This window comes from Peromyscus maniculatus, chromosome 3 (genome assembly GCF_049852395.1).
Source record: "Peromyscus maniculatus bairdii isolate BWxNUB_F1_BW_parent chromosome 3, HU_Pman_BW_mat_3.1, whole genome shotgun sequence".
NCBI lineage: Eukaryota > Metazoa > Chordata > Mammalia > Rodentia > Cricetidae > Peromyscus > Peromyscus maniculatus.
The window spans coordinates 14572233-14588142 of NC_134854.1; the positions used below are offsets into that span (position 1 = coordinate 14572233).

General features: G+C 37.8%; 1 protein-coding gene across 1 annotated transcript in view; it reads left to right on the top strand.

Moving 5' to 3' along the window:
• The window catches only part of Thsd7a (thrombospondin type 1 domain containing 7A), a 398255-nt gene that overhangs the window by 165376 nt on the left and 216969 nt on the right, over positions 1-15910 (top strand). Inside the window, exon 2 of the mRNA XM_076566198.1 lies at positions 8277-9108. Coding sequence (XP_076422313.1) covers positions 8277-9108 — 832 coding nt within the window. The remainder of the gene's footprint in view (positions 1-8276; positions 9109-15910) is intronic.

Consider the following 15910-nt stretch of genomic DNA (forward strand, 5'->3'; position numbering starts at 1 on the left):
TATTTGTTCAAATAAATATGAAAATATGAAAGTTGTTATGTGATTTCACAAATCTCTATATTTCAAAATAGATCATCAAATAAATGATGGCACTACAAACACATAATCTATCAGAAAATATGTCAGCCAACTTGGTGAATAATTCAGAGAAGAGAAAATAACTTACTAAATATTATATGTGTTAGACGTTCACTTAAACCTCGGTGGATTTGTATGCATCCTTCCATACAAAAACTCTTACAATAAACATTTATTTGGGTGCAGTGATGGGACAGACTCCTATATATTTTCTTGAAAAAATCAGTTTGGCAACATAAATTTTAATTCTTCCCAATTGCCCAATGCTTTGGCCCTCTTGTTTGCTTTAATGGAGACTAGCCTAACAAATATCATTGCTTTGGCCAGTTATAATGGTCAACTCCTATAATAAAAAAAGAGAAGTGGAGACAAGAGATACTTTAAATGTTTTCACACAAAACTGTGAATCTTTTTGTGTGAGAAAACGTGCTTCCATATAATAATGATATTTCAGTTATCAGGAGATGGTGGGAGTGAATGACATGATTCATTTTATATTATATTTTATAAAAATGGAAACCGGGACCCAGAAGTCTGAGTAATTTTCTCAAGAAGGATCAAACATGATAGGTCCCAAAAATAGGTTATTGTATTTAGTAATTGTTAAACAGCTCTCCTAGTTACTGGTTTTCATTCCCTTTCTCATCAGATTTAAAGTGTGTTCCAATTTTGAACACTTAATTTGATACTCTTATAATTTTATGAAAGTTTAATTACTTATTGAAGATGAAAGCACATTTGACTTCCACAGTAATCTCTCCTTATCCACCAAACTGATTTGTCATTTGAGAGTTATACTAAATTAAACTTAATTAAATTAAAATTCAAGTCAAAGGAGCCACAAGCTCTCCCTTTTTTATTTAAAAAGAAAATGTACTTTTTTAGGTTGGTAAATATTGTGGTTTTATTTTATACTTGTGTGCTCATCAGTCTGTATGAAGGGATTCTGGGAGGCAGAGCACAGACACTGACAAGATCAACTAATATGTTCTCTAGTATCTTGTGGGTTTTTTGTTTGTTTATTAAAAATAGATTCTCTCATCCAAGACATCTTGACCACAGCTTCCCCTCCCTCCACCCTTCCCAATCCCCTCCATTTCTTCTCTCCCCTGGATTCACTCCCTTCCACTTCTCTTCAGAAAAGAGCAGACCTCCAAGAGGAAACAACTAAACATGGCAAAATAAGATACAATAAGACAAGGCAAAAGCTCTCATGTCGAGGCTAGATAAAGCAACTCAATAAGAGAACAAGAGTCCCAAGAGCAAGCAAAAGAATTAAGGACACACCTGCTCTCACTGTTAGGAAACCCATAAAAACACCAAGCTAACAGCCGTAACGTATATGCAGAGGATCTGTGCTTCTAAGGCTATGAAAATATTTCAAGACAGACAATTTAAGCATAAATAACTGTTTTTCATAGTAAAATCTCTTGGCTTGATAAGTGAGCACAGGACAAGCAAGATTGCATTTCTAGGCTTCAGAAGAAGATATTGACAGCTTCTCAGAAGTTTTTCAGGCTTCTCTGGAGATAACAGTACACAAAGGATTGAAATGAAAATAAACCAAGTGTGGGCGGTAGGCAAAAATAAACATAGAACTACCCTAGCAGGAATCCACATTGAAGTAACAGTTATTGAGAGGAGAGGGGAATGTCCTCGTAAATTGCCATTAAAAGGGCTAACTGCTACATTTCCGGGGCACTTTCAATACGTACAAAAGCCGTAAAGTGCAAAGCTTTGGGCCAATTTATCTGCCCCCCCCCCACCACACACCTCCTTTTAGTATCCTTTGTAATACTAAAACCATTGGAAAACAGGTGTCCATTGGGAGAACATCAATTAAGACATGACACAGTGACAGAACAGAATATTACACAAGCATACTTTACGTATAACTATGGAAAATCGAAGAACCATGGGGATTAAAGGACTGAGAGAAGTCAAATCTGTGCCTACGTATTAAAATGAAATTATTTTTATATAATTCTATGAGGTGCAAAGGCTGATTACAAAACAACTTATCCTAATTCTAAATAGATATTTAGATGCAAAATTAATTGTCCAGAAGGATGACAACAAAATATGAAGTTACTTTAAGATGGAGAAAGACATTTTCTGCCATTTAAGAGCAATTTCTACTATCTTTATACACTTTAGTATAAACAAATAAATACATTTTGTTATCTGTGAATTTTTGAAAATAATATTTTATAGCAAACAGGACATGGGAATCAGTCTATAACAAAACTCTGTATATGTTCCTTGACCTTGTAGTAAGCAGGACGTGCTATTCTAGAACCAGTTTCAGGAGGGAAAACATATTGTCTCATTTGAAAGATGCAGATGTATTTAACCAAACAAGAACGTGGCTCATTTAAGAGTTTATAGCAAACAAGGATGGAAAGTAGTTTGCATAATTTTCTCATGTTCCTTTAATAGTGTTTATTTTTTTATAAGGCTCTTTGGAACAGTTACTGGCCACCTGTCAATAATGTGGCCTTTATAGACTCAAGCTTTTATTGTTCTCATGCCCTTGACATATAAAATCAAGAGTCTTAGGAGAAGTGAGTGTTGAACATGGTAAGAAAATCATTAATTTTAAATTTAAAAGTGTATCTTTTGTAAACTGAAGTAAAGAAAGAATTTTGAATTACATGAAGAAACTAGATGCTTTAGAAAATTCTTTTTAGTAAAGATATTTTATTGTTTTGGCCATATGTTTTCAAAGTTCATATATAGTTGTATTTTAAATACTGGCTGCATAGAAACTAAGCCAAGAAATACCACTTAATGCTGTTGTCTCAGTGTTATTTAATTGTACATGCATTCTATTTGAAAATATTTATTTTGTAAGTATTAATGACATAAATGTTTTGGGCATACAAACAGTTGTTTTAATTTATTTTTGGTAGAATAAGACATCCAATGTTTCTCTCCAGATTTGCATAAAATCTGTCAAGCTCAGTGTTTTTACACATATTTATTGACCTACATCCTAGACAGATTTTGTGCAATAGCGAATAAACACAGTCTTACAAATCTGTACACAGGAATACATTTCTATTCATAAAGTGATAGTATCCAAGCCCTAAAGGAGAAAGCTGTTTATTATTCCTTTGCCAATTAGATTCCAACTTCCTCTAAATTATCATGAACAAGAATAAATGAAACAGATTTCAAACCAAGGGAAGTTCTTCCTGATCTTGTTAGAAATTGCGCACAAACACCAACCACCTCTTCTCACTCATAGTAATGTAAGCTGTGGGGCTAAATCTTAACATTTGTACAGAGATATTTGACGCCACATGTCACTTTCTCAGATCATGCTTGGCAGCAGACTTTTTGTTTCCCTTAATAGAATTTGCATACTGAGGTTTCAAGCTGTATTTTGAACCATGTGTGCTCTTAGAAACAGAGTAGCTAATTGGGTTAACCATGCTTGGTTGTCAAGAGCAATTTTAGATATGGTCTTCATTCTAGCCAGTGTGCGATTATTTCAAGACTGCTCGGAGGGCATAAGTAGACAGCCATTCATCGGGTATACTGGGATGAAAATCTGATCTTTCATGAGAGTGCTTAATTGGACACACATGCAATACCCAAGGTGCAATGAAAAGATAAGATAGCAGTTGGAGCCTGCAAGGTGCATGAGTTCTTTCAATAATGATTGTATTGTTGCCTCTGATTTTGCAGTTACCCTCATGCATGCTTTTCTTTAGTGTCTTTATAGATCTCTGCTGCATTTTTGTGGAATACGCATCATTTAGTTCTCGGAGTGAGTATATGTGAAGTTGAACATGTTGTCTGTGAGGAATCAGGAAGAATCTGTGCTCGTATTATTAGAACTGGAAGTGAACTGTACTTGCATTTGTAACATGTCCTTTGGTCTAGTGATTGAAGTATTCTGAGAGATTCTTATTAGTACAAAATCATGTAGAAGTTCTCTTGAGCTCCATCTCTTTATCTGCTGCCATTGACATCAACCATGTAATGTCTTCAGTATTAGTATCTGCTGACTAACTCCTCTCATTCTGAACAAAATAATTGAAGGCATTTACACAAGAGTAAACCAGGAAATTAAAAGACACAAACTATGAAATGCAACAAGTTGTTCCACTAAATAAGTCACAGTGCAAAATTTATATACATATAAATATCATCAAACATATGGGAAAGATGGTCCACATATATGTATGATAGTCAATGTATCCAAAAAGATAAATACACAGTATATACTTATGTGAGTGTCCTTATGTGCCATAGGACCACATACAATGAATATGTGCAATGGGAAACTTCTTAAAATCAAAAATTTAAAAGTTTAACAGAAAAATATCAAAGTAAAACCTTACTTTTCTAGTAAACTAGATTTACAATAACTGATGTCATGTTTCTGTGCATCAAAGCATCAAGTAGAAATTTTTGAAAGTCGGTTATTAAGAAACTGTTGTCAATTGGCTGTTGTATAGATATCTTAGGAGGTGAAACATTCATGCCAGGGTGATAGAGGGAGAAGCATATAACTCATGAAAGTAATGAAACATAATCTAAAAGCCCAGAAAGTTCTAATACTCACAGAACCCTTGCCCATCTTTTTTAAAGCTTTTCTTTAATTGAAAAAATTCATGTAATAGATTTTGATCATGTTTTCCCATCCCCCAATTCTTCCTGCATCCTCCCCACCTACATACCCAACTTTATGTTCTCCCCACTCCAACAGACAGAAAAAGACAAAAACAAAACAACTAAGAAGCATGCACACACACAAGGACTCCCCACAGAAACACAAAAACAAAACTCAAACTAGCAAAAATCTAGAAGACAAAAATGGCCAAACAAAGCAAAATAAGACAAAAAATGTAAAATACCATTTAGGTCATTTTGTGTTGGTCAGATACTCCTGAGTACGGCATCTAACCTGAAGTGTGATGTATATTCCCAATGAGACTCCATTGAAGAAAACCCATTTTGCCTTTGCCTCTAGTGTGTCAATTGCAGAGAGCTTCTTATGGGTGGGAGCCTGTATTTACTTCCTCATCTGGCTTGGACCTGTAGAGGCTTTATGTGTGCAGCCACAGGCTCTGTGAGCTCAGATGTGCATCTGTCCTGTTGTGCCTGGAAGACACTGTTGCATTGGAGTCATCTATCTCTTCTAGCTATTACATTTTTTTTTGCTTCCTCTTCCACATAGACCTCTGAACCTTGAGGGTGGGGGAGAGCTCTGATGAAGACATCCCATTTAGGACTGAGTGCTCAGACTCCCTCACTTTCTTCACATTGTCTAGTTATGAGTTGTCTATGCAAGTAGAAACTTCTCTGATGAGGGCTGAGTGATGCAGTGGTCTGTGGGTATAGAGGAGTATGTCATTAGGAATCATTTTGTTGCTAAATACTAGCAGAATAATAGTATTCTAATGTTATTGAAATAACCAACCACTTCCTAGTTGTATCAAAGGCTCATTCCCTGGGGACAAATACCTGAACTGCTAAAGAACCTAAGACTATATAGGTCATGGGCCTTGGAGGAAACCTACTGATGTTATTTTACTCAAGGATCACAGCCCCCATCCAATCTTATGTAAGCTATAAACAACTACTAGCAAAAGGAAACTCTTTCCTAAGGAGCAGAGTACAAAGCGGGCAGGGAACTCTAGTGGGCTTGGAAGTGATGCAGATGTCTGTGAGTCATCCACCTGTACTCCTATCCATAGCCCCAATGAACTCATTGCTTCACCAAATGAGACTTGGGGGCACCATTTCTGTGGTCTGTCATTGGTGCCCTATTTGAGGTGAATAGATTTTTATTCATGCCCCCTCATGAAAAGGCATGCAAAGTTATCTAACTGAAGTCATCTAACCAGTCTTTAGAGTAGGGTCAGCACTATGAGCAGTTTCTATAAAATTCTTCATTTGGTTTTATTCTAGGAATAAAATACTAAACATTGATGAATTGGTCTAATCTCATAAATAATGTTAAGGATGGAAAATATTAGTAGATCAAGAAATTTTCTTGGGTTGCTTTTGCGTTGATTCTGAGTTAGTATCTATGCTTTAACATACCAACTGAGCAGCACATGGTTTATCCTTGAGTCTAATACAAATGTGCCTTTAGTGAGGTTTATGGTGGGAATAGGATAACAGTTTTGTTCAAACATAATGTGTAGAAGAAACTAAAACTAAAGCTATGTGTAATTAATTCTAAAGTATTACATATGCTACACAGTTTCCTTATTGAAGTGCATTTAAGTTTTATGATTCTCATATGGAATATTTTGCAAATCTGAAAGAAAATATCAAAAATATAGCGGAAAAATATACAGAAACAAAGTAAAAATAGGGTTAAAATATCCCTAGGTACTATATGCTGACACTTTCAACAAATTCTTTTGTCTTTTTAATTATAAAGTATTAACATTAACATCCTAGGACTAGGACGATATTTCTCAAAATTTAAGTCTTATTACAATTTTATATATGATTTTCATGAAATAATATTTTGGATATACCAAATATCTAGTTTTATTTTAAATGAAAAGACTAGTTAGCACAATAGGTTAGATAAATCTTGCTCTTCTGTTTACAACTTGATTATATCACTTGTAAGCAAAACAACACCATTAAACATCGTTTTTGTTAAATAAAATTAGGTACTATAAGTGCATTCTTTGTATTTCTTCTTGTGTAGATTGATGGTTGTTTTGTACAGAGGAAAGTACCTAAACCTAAAGCTCTCAACACTTGAGCCCCGGTGTCAGAAGAACTAGATCTGAACTGCAATTAGTTCTATTATTCATTCAAGATTGAATTTGGCAGATCAGCCCTCTTTCCTGTCCTGTTTTTCTGAGCCACAGAATAAGTCCTCTGGCCTAGTTTAATAGTTTTCACTTTTTTTTCTTCTTCAGCATCTTGCAGACAAAACCTTATGCATAATGTACACATGAATAAAAATAAATGTGAAGCCAGACTTCCTCTTATAGAAACAGGACAGCGGGAAGAGGGCAGCAGCTCTCTCTCTCTCTCTCTCTCTCTCTCTCTCTCTCTCTCTCTCTCTCTCTCTCTCTCTCTCTCTGTGTGTGTGTGTGTGTGTGTGTCTGTCTGTCTGTCTGTCTGTCTGTCTATCTTAGGAAATCCTTATAGCCATCTCATGAAACTTACATCTTCAGGACATGTTGATGACAATCAAGGGTCATAAAATAAGTCCTCATCTTCATAACAACACTTTGAAAACCATATAATTTTGTGATCTTTGAGTTTATTCACAACTCTGAAATGTATTCTCAATTTAATACATCAGAATTTGTAAACACCTTTGAAATAGTATGACTTGACTTAGAAAAATAAATGTATAAGAAATGTAAGCCCTGTGTCTCCTTAATAAGTGTTCCAGGGTAATAAGGCCATGGAATATTCTGAAACAATTAACTCAAGTGTCCCATAAAATACCGAATTATTCATATTTAACAAATGAATGAACTGAAGGAACTCAAGCCATTGCTCAACAAAGGGTCGGACAATTGGGAAGTATTTGTTTGTTTTAGGTGAAATTAAATTTCTTCACTCATCTTTATAGTACATTTAGTTTTTTTAATTAAAAGGCAGCAAGTACCTTTGAAAAAAGATTTTTGATTTCTTAGCTTTAGTTCCCATAAAGTTGCACTTTAAATTCTATCAGCAACACCGTACACAGCCATTAGACCTCTGCAGTCACAGCCTGCAACAATAAAAAGGCAGGTGAGGGGGAGCATTTTCTGCAAAATAGTTATTTGCCCAGGCAAAGAAAGCCTGCAGGAGAAGGCTTTCATGAGAGGCTATTTTCTTTACCAGTTCCTAAAACAGAGTTCAGAGTGGGAGGCAGGAATGATGGGTTTTCACTGTGATAAGTTTCTGATGCCCTTTATGAGCAACGATCTCTGTCTACCTGAAATAAAGGAAATGAATCAAAGCAAACTTTTAGTAATCCCAGAAGGACCCGCAGTGAAATTGCCCCAGCTGTTACCTTATATAGACACCTTGACACAGTTCGCTCTTGTACAAGTACTCAGGGACGATCATTACTTTCCAGTCGTCTCGTATAGAGACCTACTTTATAAGATGTCGGGGAAAGTTAATGTACTAAGTCTAGAGACGTCTTTCTGAAATGGGAATAGCCTGTCACTCTCTTCCTGTAGCCCTGCTAACTAACTCGTGCTGATTTGTAGGTCCCTGGGGACGGTGTATGGGAGATGACTGTGGACCAGGCGGCATCCAGACCCGGGCTGTGTGGTGTGCTCACGTGGAAGGCTGGACAACACTGCATACGAACTGCAAGCAGGCTGGGAGACCCAGTAACCAGCAAAACTGTTTCAAAGTGTGTGACTGGCACAAAGAGTTGTACGACTGGAGGCTGGGACCCTGGAATCAGTGTCAGCCCGTGATTTCCAAAAGCCTGGAGAAAGCTCGAGAATGTGTGAAGGGAGAGGAAGGCATCCAAGTGAGAGAGATAACCTGCATCCAAAAGGACAAGGACATCCCCGCAGAGGACATCATCTGCGAGTACTTTGAGCCCAAGCCCCTCCTGGAACAGGCCTGCCTCATCCCTTGCCAGCAAGACTGCATCGTGTCTGAGTTCTCGGCCTGGTCCGAGTGCTCCAGGACCTGCGGCAGCGGCCTGCAGCACCGCACCAGGCACGTGGTCGCGCCGCCACAGTTTGGAGGCTCCGGCTGTCCCAACCTCACCGAGTTCCAGGTGTGCCAGTCCAACCCCTGCGAGGCGGAGGAGAGCATGTACAGCTTGCAGGTCGGGCCATGGAGCGCATGCTCTGTGCCCCAACCACGGCAAACCAGGCAAGCCAGGCGTCGTGGCAAGAACAAAGAGAGGGAGAGGGATCGAGGCAAAGCCGTGAAGGACCCAGAGGCCCGTGAGCTCATCAAGAAGAAGAGGAACAGAAACAGACAAAACAGACAGGAGAACAGATACTGGGACATCCAGATTGGGTATCAGACCAGGGATGTGATGTGCACGAACAAGACTGGAAAAGCTGCAGATCTCAGGTAAACGTTTATTACTAGTAACATTACCAGTCTCCTGTCTGCAGATACAGCAGGGACTTGAGACTCGGTGTACTGACTCCTGTAACAAACATGTGACAGACAGTCCGTATGCAAGGCTGTTGAGCTTTTGTGGATTTTCATGCTGTAATTTTTATTTTGTCCATGAGTAGGCCCCACACTACTTTAAGGTTTCTTAGCCCAGGAATGATTTTCTATGACAAAATACAGCTTCTTGGGCAGGGAATATAGGGCAATGGTGGAGCATTTGCCTAGTGTATGTGAGGCCCAAAGTTCAGTTCCCAGCACCACAAAGAAACATGGAGACTGCTTCTTTAAGCCATCGGTACTTTTTTCCTCTCCAACAAAAGAAAGTAAAATTACTCGGATCTTGGAGTATTGGGATTTTGAATACAGATATTTATCTGAGTGAGTTAACAGAATAAAGCACACTTGTAATCTCTCCAAGTTTATAGCATTTTCAGAATTACCCTATAAACAAAATCTGCTCTTAACAAGCACCTGGGGAACCATACCTAAGAATAATATTCTTGCTCGTTTTATAAAACAAAGTAACTCTCTCCAGAGAAGAAAACCAGAAGCAGCGGGAAATCAGGTAAGTAGAGGGTATTTAACCAGGAGTGGCCTGGCTTTGAAAACGTAATGAATTGGCAGCAATTTCTAGATGGAAATTATTTGGCAGATTATCTTCTCGTCTGTAATGACTACATTATGAAAAGCTACCTCATGTATGATTCATTTGTTGTGAAAATGGTGTTCGTTGAGAATGACAGGAAGGCTATGATTTCTCTGGACTGGCTAAATTTTGCTCTTGGATGAGCCAGACCATCTGGGAGGGGCTATCTGGATCATTTGCATAATTGCCTTTCCTGAAATATTTATGAAGTTATGATTTGGACTCAACCAAAGAAATTATAGCATCATCACTCAGAATTTTATATCGTATTTATTGTAGAATTGGCATTGGGTATGCTATCTCCTTTATCATGCAGTCTGTTCTCTTGATTAAAAACATAAGATAAATTTCACTGATGTCTCAACCCATATGCCTTGGTGGAGCAGCTGGAGTCTGTTTCTTGTTGCCCCTGGATATCTTGTGAAAGATTACAATTTCCTGTTTACTTTGGAGGTTGGAAACCTAAATAGGATTGTGTGGCATGCCTGCTGTTTTCTCGAATAACCCACTGTCTTTATTTTTTTATTCCTCACCCTCCCTACCTTTACTTCACCTATTCTTGTTTATTAATTTCATTACTATGGATTTTCAGATACAGGTGAGACCTTTTTTGGAAGGTCATAGCTTAAATGAATGAGTAAATAAAAATGAATGATCAATTCTTCTGACAAAAACTTTCTCTCATATTACCATTGTCTGGTTGCCTTTTGTTTCATTTCAACATTTTATGGCACTGGATACTGACCCCCGGGCTGTGTTTATGCTAGGCAAGCACTCTTCCATTGATCTCTGTGCAGTCCTAGTTGCTGTCTTGAAACTATTTGCCACTGTTCCTCTTTCTGAAATCATACAATTGCATTGCATTTCAGTGGCACAGTAAATTACCCAGTGCTCCTCTTTAGCCTCTTCCCAATTCTGTTGACTTTGCGGAGCGTGTCTGTTCTCCCCACCTCCCTTCCCCAGGTTCACTTCATGTATGTATGTGTATTTGTACTTCTATACTGTACGCATTTTCAATCCACTTCCTATTTGGTTCTTTTCTAACAGTCTTTATTCTGATGATTCCCCAGGCTTTTTCCCTGTAGTAGTATGCTTATCTTGGTTGCTTGGCTCCCACTAAGTAATTGAATGAGCCTCTAACGAGCAACTTTGAGCTGACTCCCGCTGTCACTGGGTTAGCATGCTGTAAAGGTTTAATTTAATGGTGACTACTGGATTAAAAGTGTAATTAGGCTATTAGCTTCCATGCATAAAGCCTAATATTCACATCAGTTGAGGAATTAAGCAAATATACTTAAAAATGTGGGGATTTTTTTTTAAATCAGCCACTTGCATCCTTGTAGAAACACCATACATGACTATCCCAGTATGGTGATAACTACATAAATATTAGGAGGCTACATACATAAATTCAATATGTCCTAAAATAATCAAATGGCTGGTATTTCTCTTCAATGTGAATTAGTAGGCTGTTAATAAAATTAATTCTAGACAAAATGTCATACAAATCAGGTCTTTTGAATACATATTTTCCAAACTTCACACCACTTCATCAAGGAAGCCAGGACAGTAAGGTGTGAATTGGCATGGAGCCACAAATCAGGGATTTAGTCACTGAATTTAAAATATCTTCTATCTCATTGCATCTTTATGATATGAGGCTAAATAATCATTTAATACGATTAGCAATATTCCAGTAGCTAAAAGAACTTAGCTAAATAGAACTAAAATTCTTTGAGAACTTCTCTATAGGCCAATAAAGTGTTTCAAAGAATTACTGCTGAATTGCCCAAGTTAAAGAAAACACATATGCCCTATTTTCAATGACATCATAATCAATAAAGATGGTAGATGCAAACTACAGCTCCTTTTTTTTTTCTACAACAATAAGAAAATCACAGTCTCAAGTCTCTATTGATCCAGAAGTTTTGGATCCAGTGGGGTAGTCAGATGTAACAGAGACAGGACACTTGAGAAGCCATTGTATCTTGCCATTTCATGAACACTTAAAACCTCCAGAGAAGCCTGAATTCTCTGTGGGGTGAAAATGTTATAGAAATAATATGCCTTCCCAGTGAGAAATCACTCTGCTAACTTCGAGATTAATAAAGGTAAAAGCTTTTTAATATAGCATGTTCTGGCTCTGGCTAATGCCCAAAGTGTAGATGGCCTCAAATAGACTTTACTGACTTAAATGCATACACCTTTGGCTTATGCATTCCATATATACTGTCATCCTTAAATCTTTCGGGTCCAATTCCCAAGTTACACTTTAAACATTTAAACAGAGGCTGCAAGAGGCTGCAATTCTGTCCATGTAGGTGAATGGAAAATTTACACAGCAAACATAATGTCAGAAATATTTCTTAAGTACACCAGAGTTCTTCTTTTTAAACAGTTCTTACCACGGTCGTCCTGCCCACCTTTCAGAATTACACTTTCTCTGATAAGAGCACAGGGGACTTAATGGCATACTAGAATTTAATGATGGTTGTGGCCATTTTTTTGCCCACTTGAGCTGCCTGTTAGCAGCATGTTCTTTGATATGGGGATGGACCTAATGGCTGGTTGTAAATCAGGATTATCTCCTTTTGGTACAGGAATGGAGCCTAATTGGAGGTCCATCTTGGTGCATGAACATTAGCAGAAACTTTCTCAGCAACCTTAAACTTCAACTGTAGTACAAAGTCAGTGTCTAACAAGCCTGAATAGCACACTACTTATCTTCTTGTCTTATTGGAAGTAGTGCACCTTAGCCAAACTCTACTTTTTATCATTCAATATTTCCTAAGCAAGTTCATTAGTAAATCCTTTATAGCATCAAGTTTCTCCTGCATCAAAGAGAATGGCATGTCCTTGCTATATATAGCAGGGTCTGGAATGGAAACAAATGATTACTCGAACACCCTTGGGTTGTGTTTAAAAATTGTTAGAGATAAGCCTGAACAAGAAAACTCACCTTCAGTCTGCAAGTTGTCAAATGTTGCACATGATAGCTCTAAGAAGAAATTAATTATCAATTCACTTACTTATCATAAAATTTGGCCCATATCCTCAGGACAAAATAAATGCAAATGTCATTTTGCTGGAATATTATAGGACCTTGGCATCTGGAAATCATCACATTTTAAGCATATTCCCTTTTGAAACAACTAGGTGGGCATACCAGATTCAGTGGTAAAGATTGGTGTTGTGTCAATCAGTGGGTGAGGCCATGAAAATTACTTCACTTAGGAGAACACAAGTTTCTTCTTGTGCAACAGTGACTTTTAGCCAGGTTTTAATAGACTCTTATTCAGACTAGGAACTGATGAGATAGTATGTCAAGCATTTCTCTAGAAAATATTGAAAAACAACATGGCCCAACATCAGAAGGAAAGTCAGTGTTCCAACAGGAGCTAGGACATTAAAATATTGTGAAGAAAAGGCTCAGTGCCAAGCAGCCACCTCCAGCGTGTAGTGAGCAGAGTCCTAATTTGAGACTTCTCTAAAAGCCACTTCACTCTGGAATGTTGCTTGCTGAAGTAAAGACTCCTATATGCATATTAAGTCGCAAGTTTCAGGAGTGGCTAGGAAGTGTGCTGTAAGTAAAACAAGACACATGTAGTGGAAGTACTTGACCACTTTAGAAAATACCTTCCATTTAAATGCACTTTGTTTTGTCACATTTTCTAACAAAGGCAATTAGTTGTAATTACAAGCCCATTGGAAACACTGCCAAGAATGGAGGGAAATTCAGCCCAAAAGATTCCCGAGGGACTAAGAATGAATTTGGGTTTGAAAAAGGATTTTTGGTGGTTAAATCAAAAGAAGTAGATTCAGCCAGCACTGGGGAAATTGCTTAAAGAAAACACTTATGTACAAATAAAAGGTAAATAAATAAAGACCAGAATAACACAGTAACAAACATATAGAAATACTGACACACCGGACTGTAGAGCTCTGATTTTTGTTATTGTTTGATTCTTATGTGGCTAGAGAATAAGCCACAGTGTGTCCAATGGCCTGGGGGCGGGGGTCGTGCTAAGGATTCTTAGGTGGCTTTCTGGTTATTGTTTTCAAAGTCAGAAACTGCAACACAACCTTTCTTACCTTTAATTGTTAATCAGAAAGTTATATCGCTGTTGAGCAAAATCAATGTCTTTGTGTCTTATTCTCATTTTACCTTAAAATACCAGTTGTTAACTGATCCAGTATTTGTTTTTAATGTTGCTTTCTAGAGCGATGATATAAAACTTGAATACAAGCTCTGGGTGGTGCTGGATGCCTTTTTAATCCCAGCACTCAGGAAGCAGACAGGCTGACCTCTGTGAGCTCAAGGCCAGCCTGGTTTACATGGAGAGTTTTCAAGACAACCAGGGCTATGTATTGAAACCTTGTCTCAAAACAGAAAAGAAAAAGGAAAAGAAACAAATTAATTAATTGATTGGTACGTGAATGTAAAGTTGTAGGCTTGACAGTGGTCTGAAAACTGGCGAAAACAACTGGAGAAATTAAAGTAATAGATGATTGAAAAAAAATGAGTGCAGAACTGGTGAGATAGAATCAAAGATCAGAATGCAAAGGAGTTTCCAGGAAAGCTTGGCCACCTGAGTTTGATCCCCCAAACCCACATGAAGATGGGAAGAACAGAAGCGACTTATCTCAGTTGGCCTCCAACTTCCATATGAAGGCTGTGACATTCACATCCTGTCGCCCTCCCTTGGCCCCTACCCATATCTTCTTTTTTGCATGTACATACACAAACATATGCAATAATAGCAAGAAATTTCTGGAAAGAAATGCAATATAAGAATAGAGAAATCTGTGGCCTCAATTCAATGGTATTCAGTGCAGTTTTAAACAACCGATGTAAATATTCTGGAATGAAATAGGATTTCTATAAAATTGTATGGGAGTAAGGGGAGGAGGGGGCAAAACAGTTTGAAAAAGCCTTCCAAACTTTCTGATCCCAACAAGCCTTCAAAAAACAGTGTCCAAAATTGTGGACAAAATCTTGTATATTTTCCTTAGAAGAAAGCTTATTCATTTTCAGCATGTTCTACACATCAGTTCATCCTGAATCAGGGCGAATTTCTAAACAGGGAATCTGGAGTCCCAGCACAGCATCCCTGTGTGTGCCTGTGAGGGTTTCACTCACTTGATGTACTACGACTGAGAACCTTTCCCACACTAAGTCTTTGAGAACCAATGAAATTGCAAATTTAATTCTACCATTACCCAAAAGAAGGGAGAAAATTATCTGCTATTTGAGGCAGCATTGACTCCTTTCAGGTTATTCAGAACCCATTTATAAAATTACTACTGCTTGTGCATGCGAAACAGGCTTTCAGACTTACAATTTTCCTGTAGTATCCAGTGTTGACCTGCCTGTCAGATATTCCTCCTCACGTCTTGTGAGCTTGCCTCTGCTTCCTCTTGATTATGCTAAGAAAGAGTTAGGGTGACTATTTCTTCTTCTTAGAGAGTTGATAGCTAGCAAGAAAGCCTCACTCCCCTCAGAATGTCGCACTGTCAGGGAGTCTTATGCCAGAGGTATGAAGGGGCCACTGGAAGATATTCTCCACCTGCTTCTGTGTCCCAGGAGGGTCTGTGAGTAGAATATTCATGAAGCTTCCTAGTCCTCCTCTTTCTAGGATCCTACCAAAGGAAGGGGTAATAGGATTCCCAAAGGTGCAGAAAGAGAGAAGTTGGAATTAGCAGTGGTGAATTTCTATAACAAAGCAGTCCTTTCCTCAGCTCTAGGTCTGCCTCAGGTTCTGACAAAACCCTTCTTCTTAATCCATTTATCATTTTAAAGCACAATTTTCCCAGCGCCCAAGTCTAATGTGCTTCATCATTACTAGGAGATTTCTCTTTTGTAAATAATAGTTTTATTAAACTTTTAAAATGAATAAATATGAGTTTGAAACTTGCTTTCTGCTGCCCTGAGTGACAGTTACATGAGAGTAAAATGTCAGAACCACAAAATGGAACACTGGCACACATTACCTAAAAACAAAGCAAAGCCAATTCTCAGGTATTTTCTTTTCATTATAATGAAAATGTCCCTAAAGAACAAACATAATATTGAGGTGCCAAAGGAGAGGTCATGCAGGCAAAGAACAA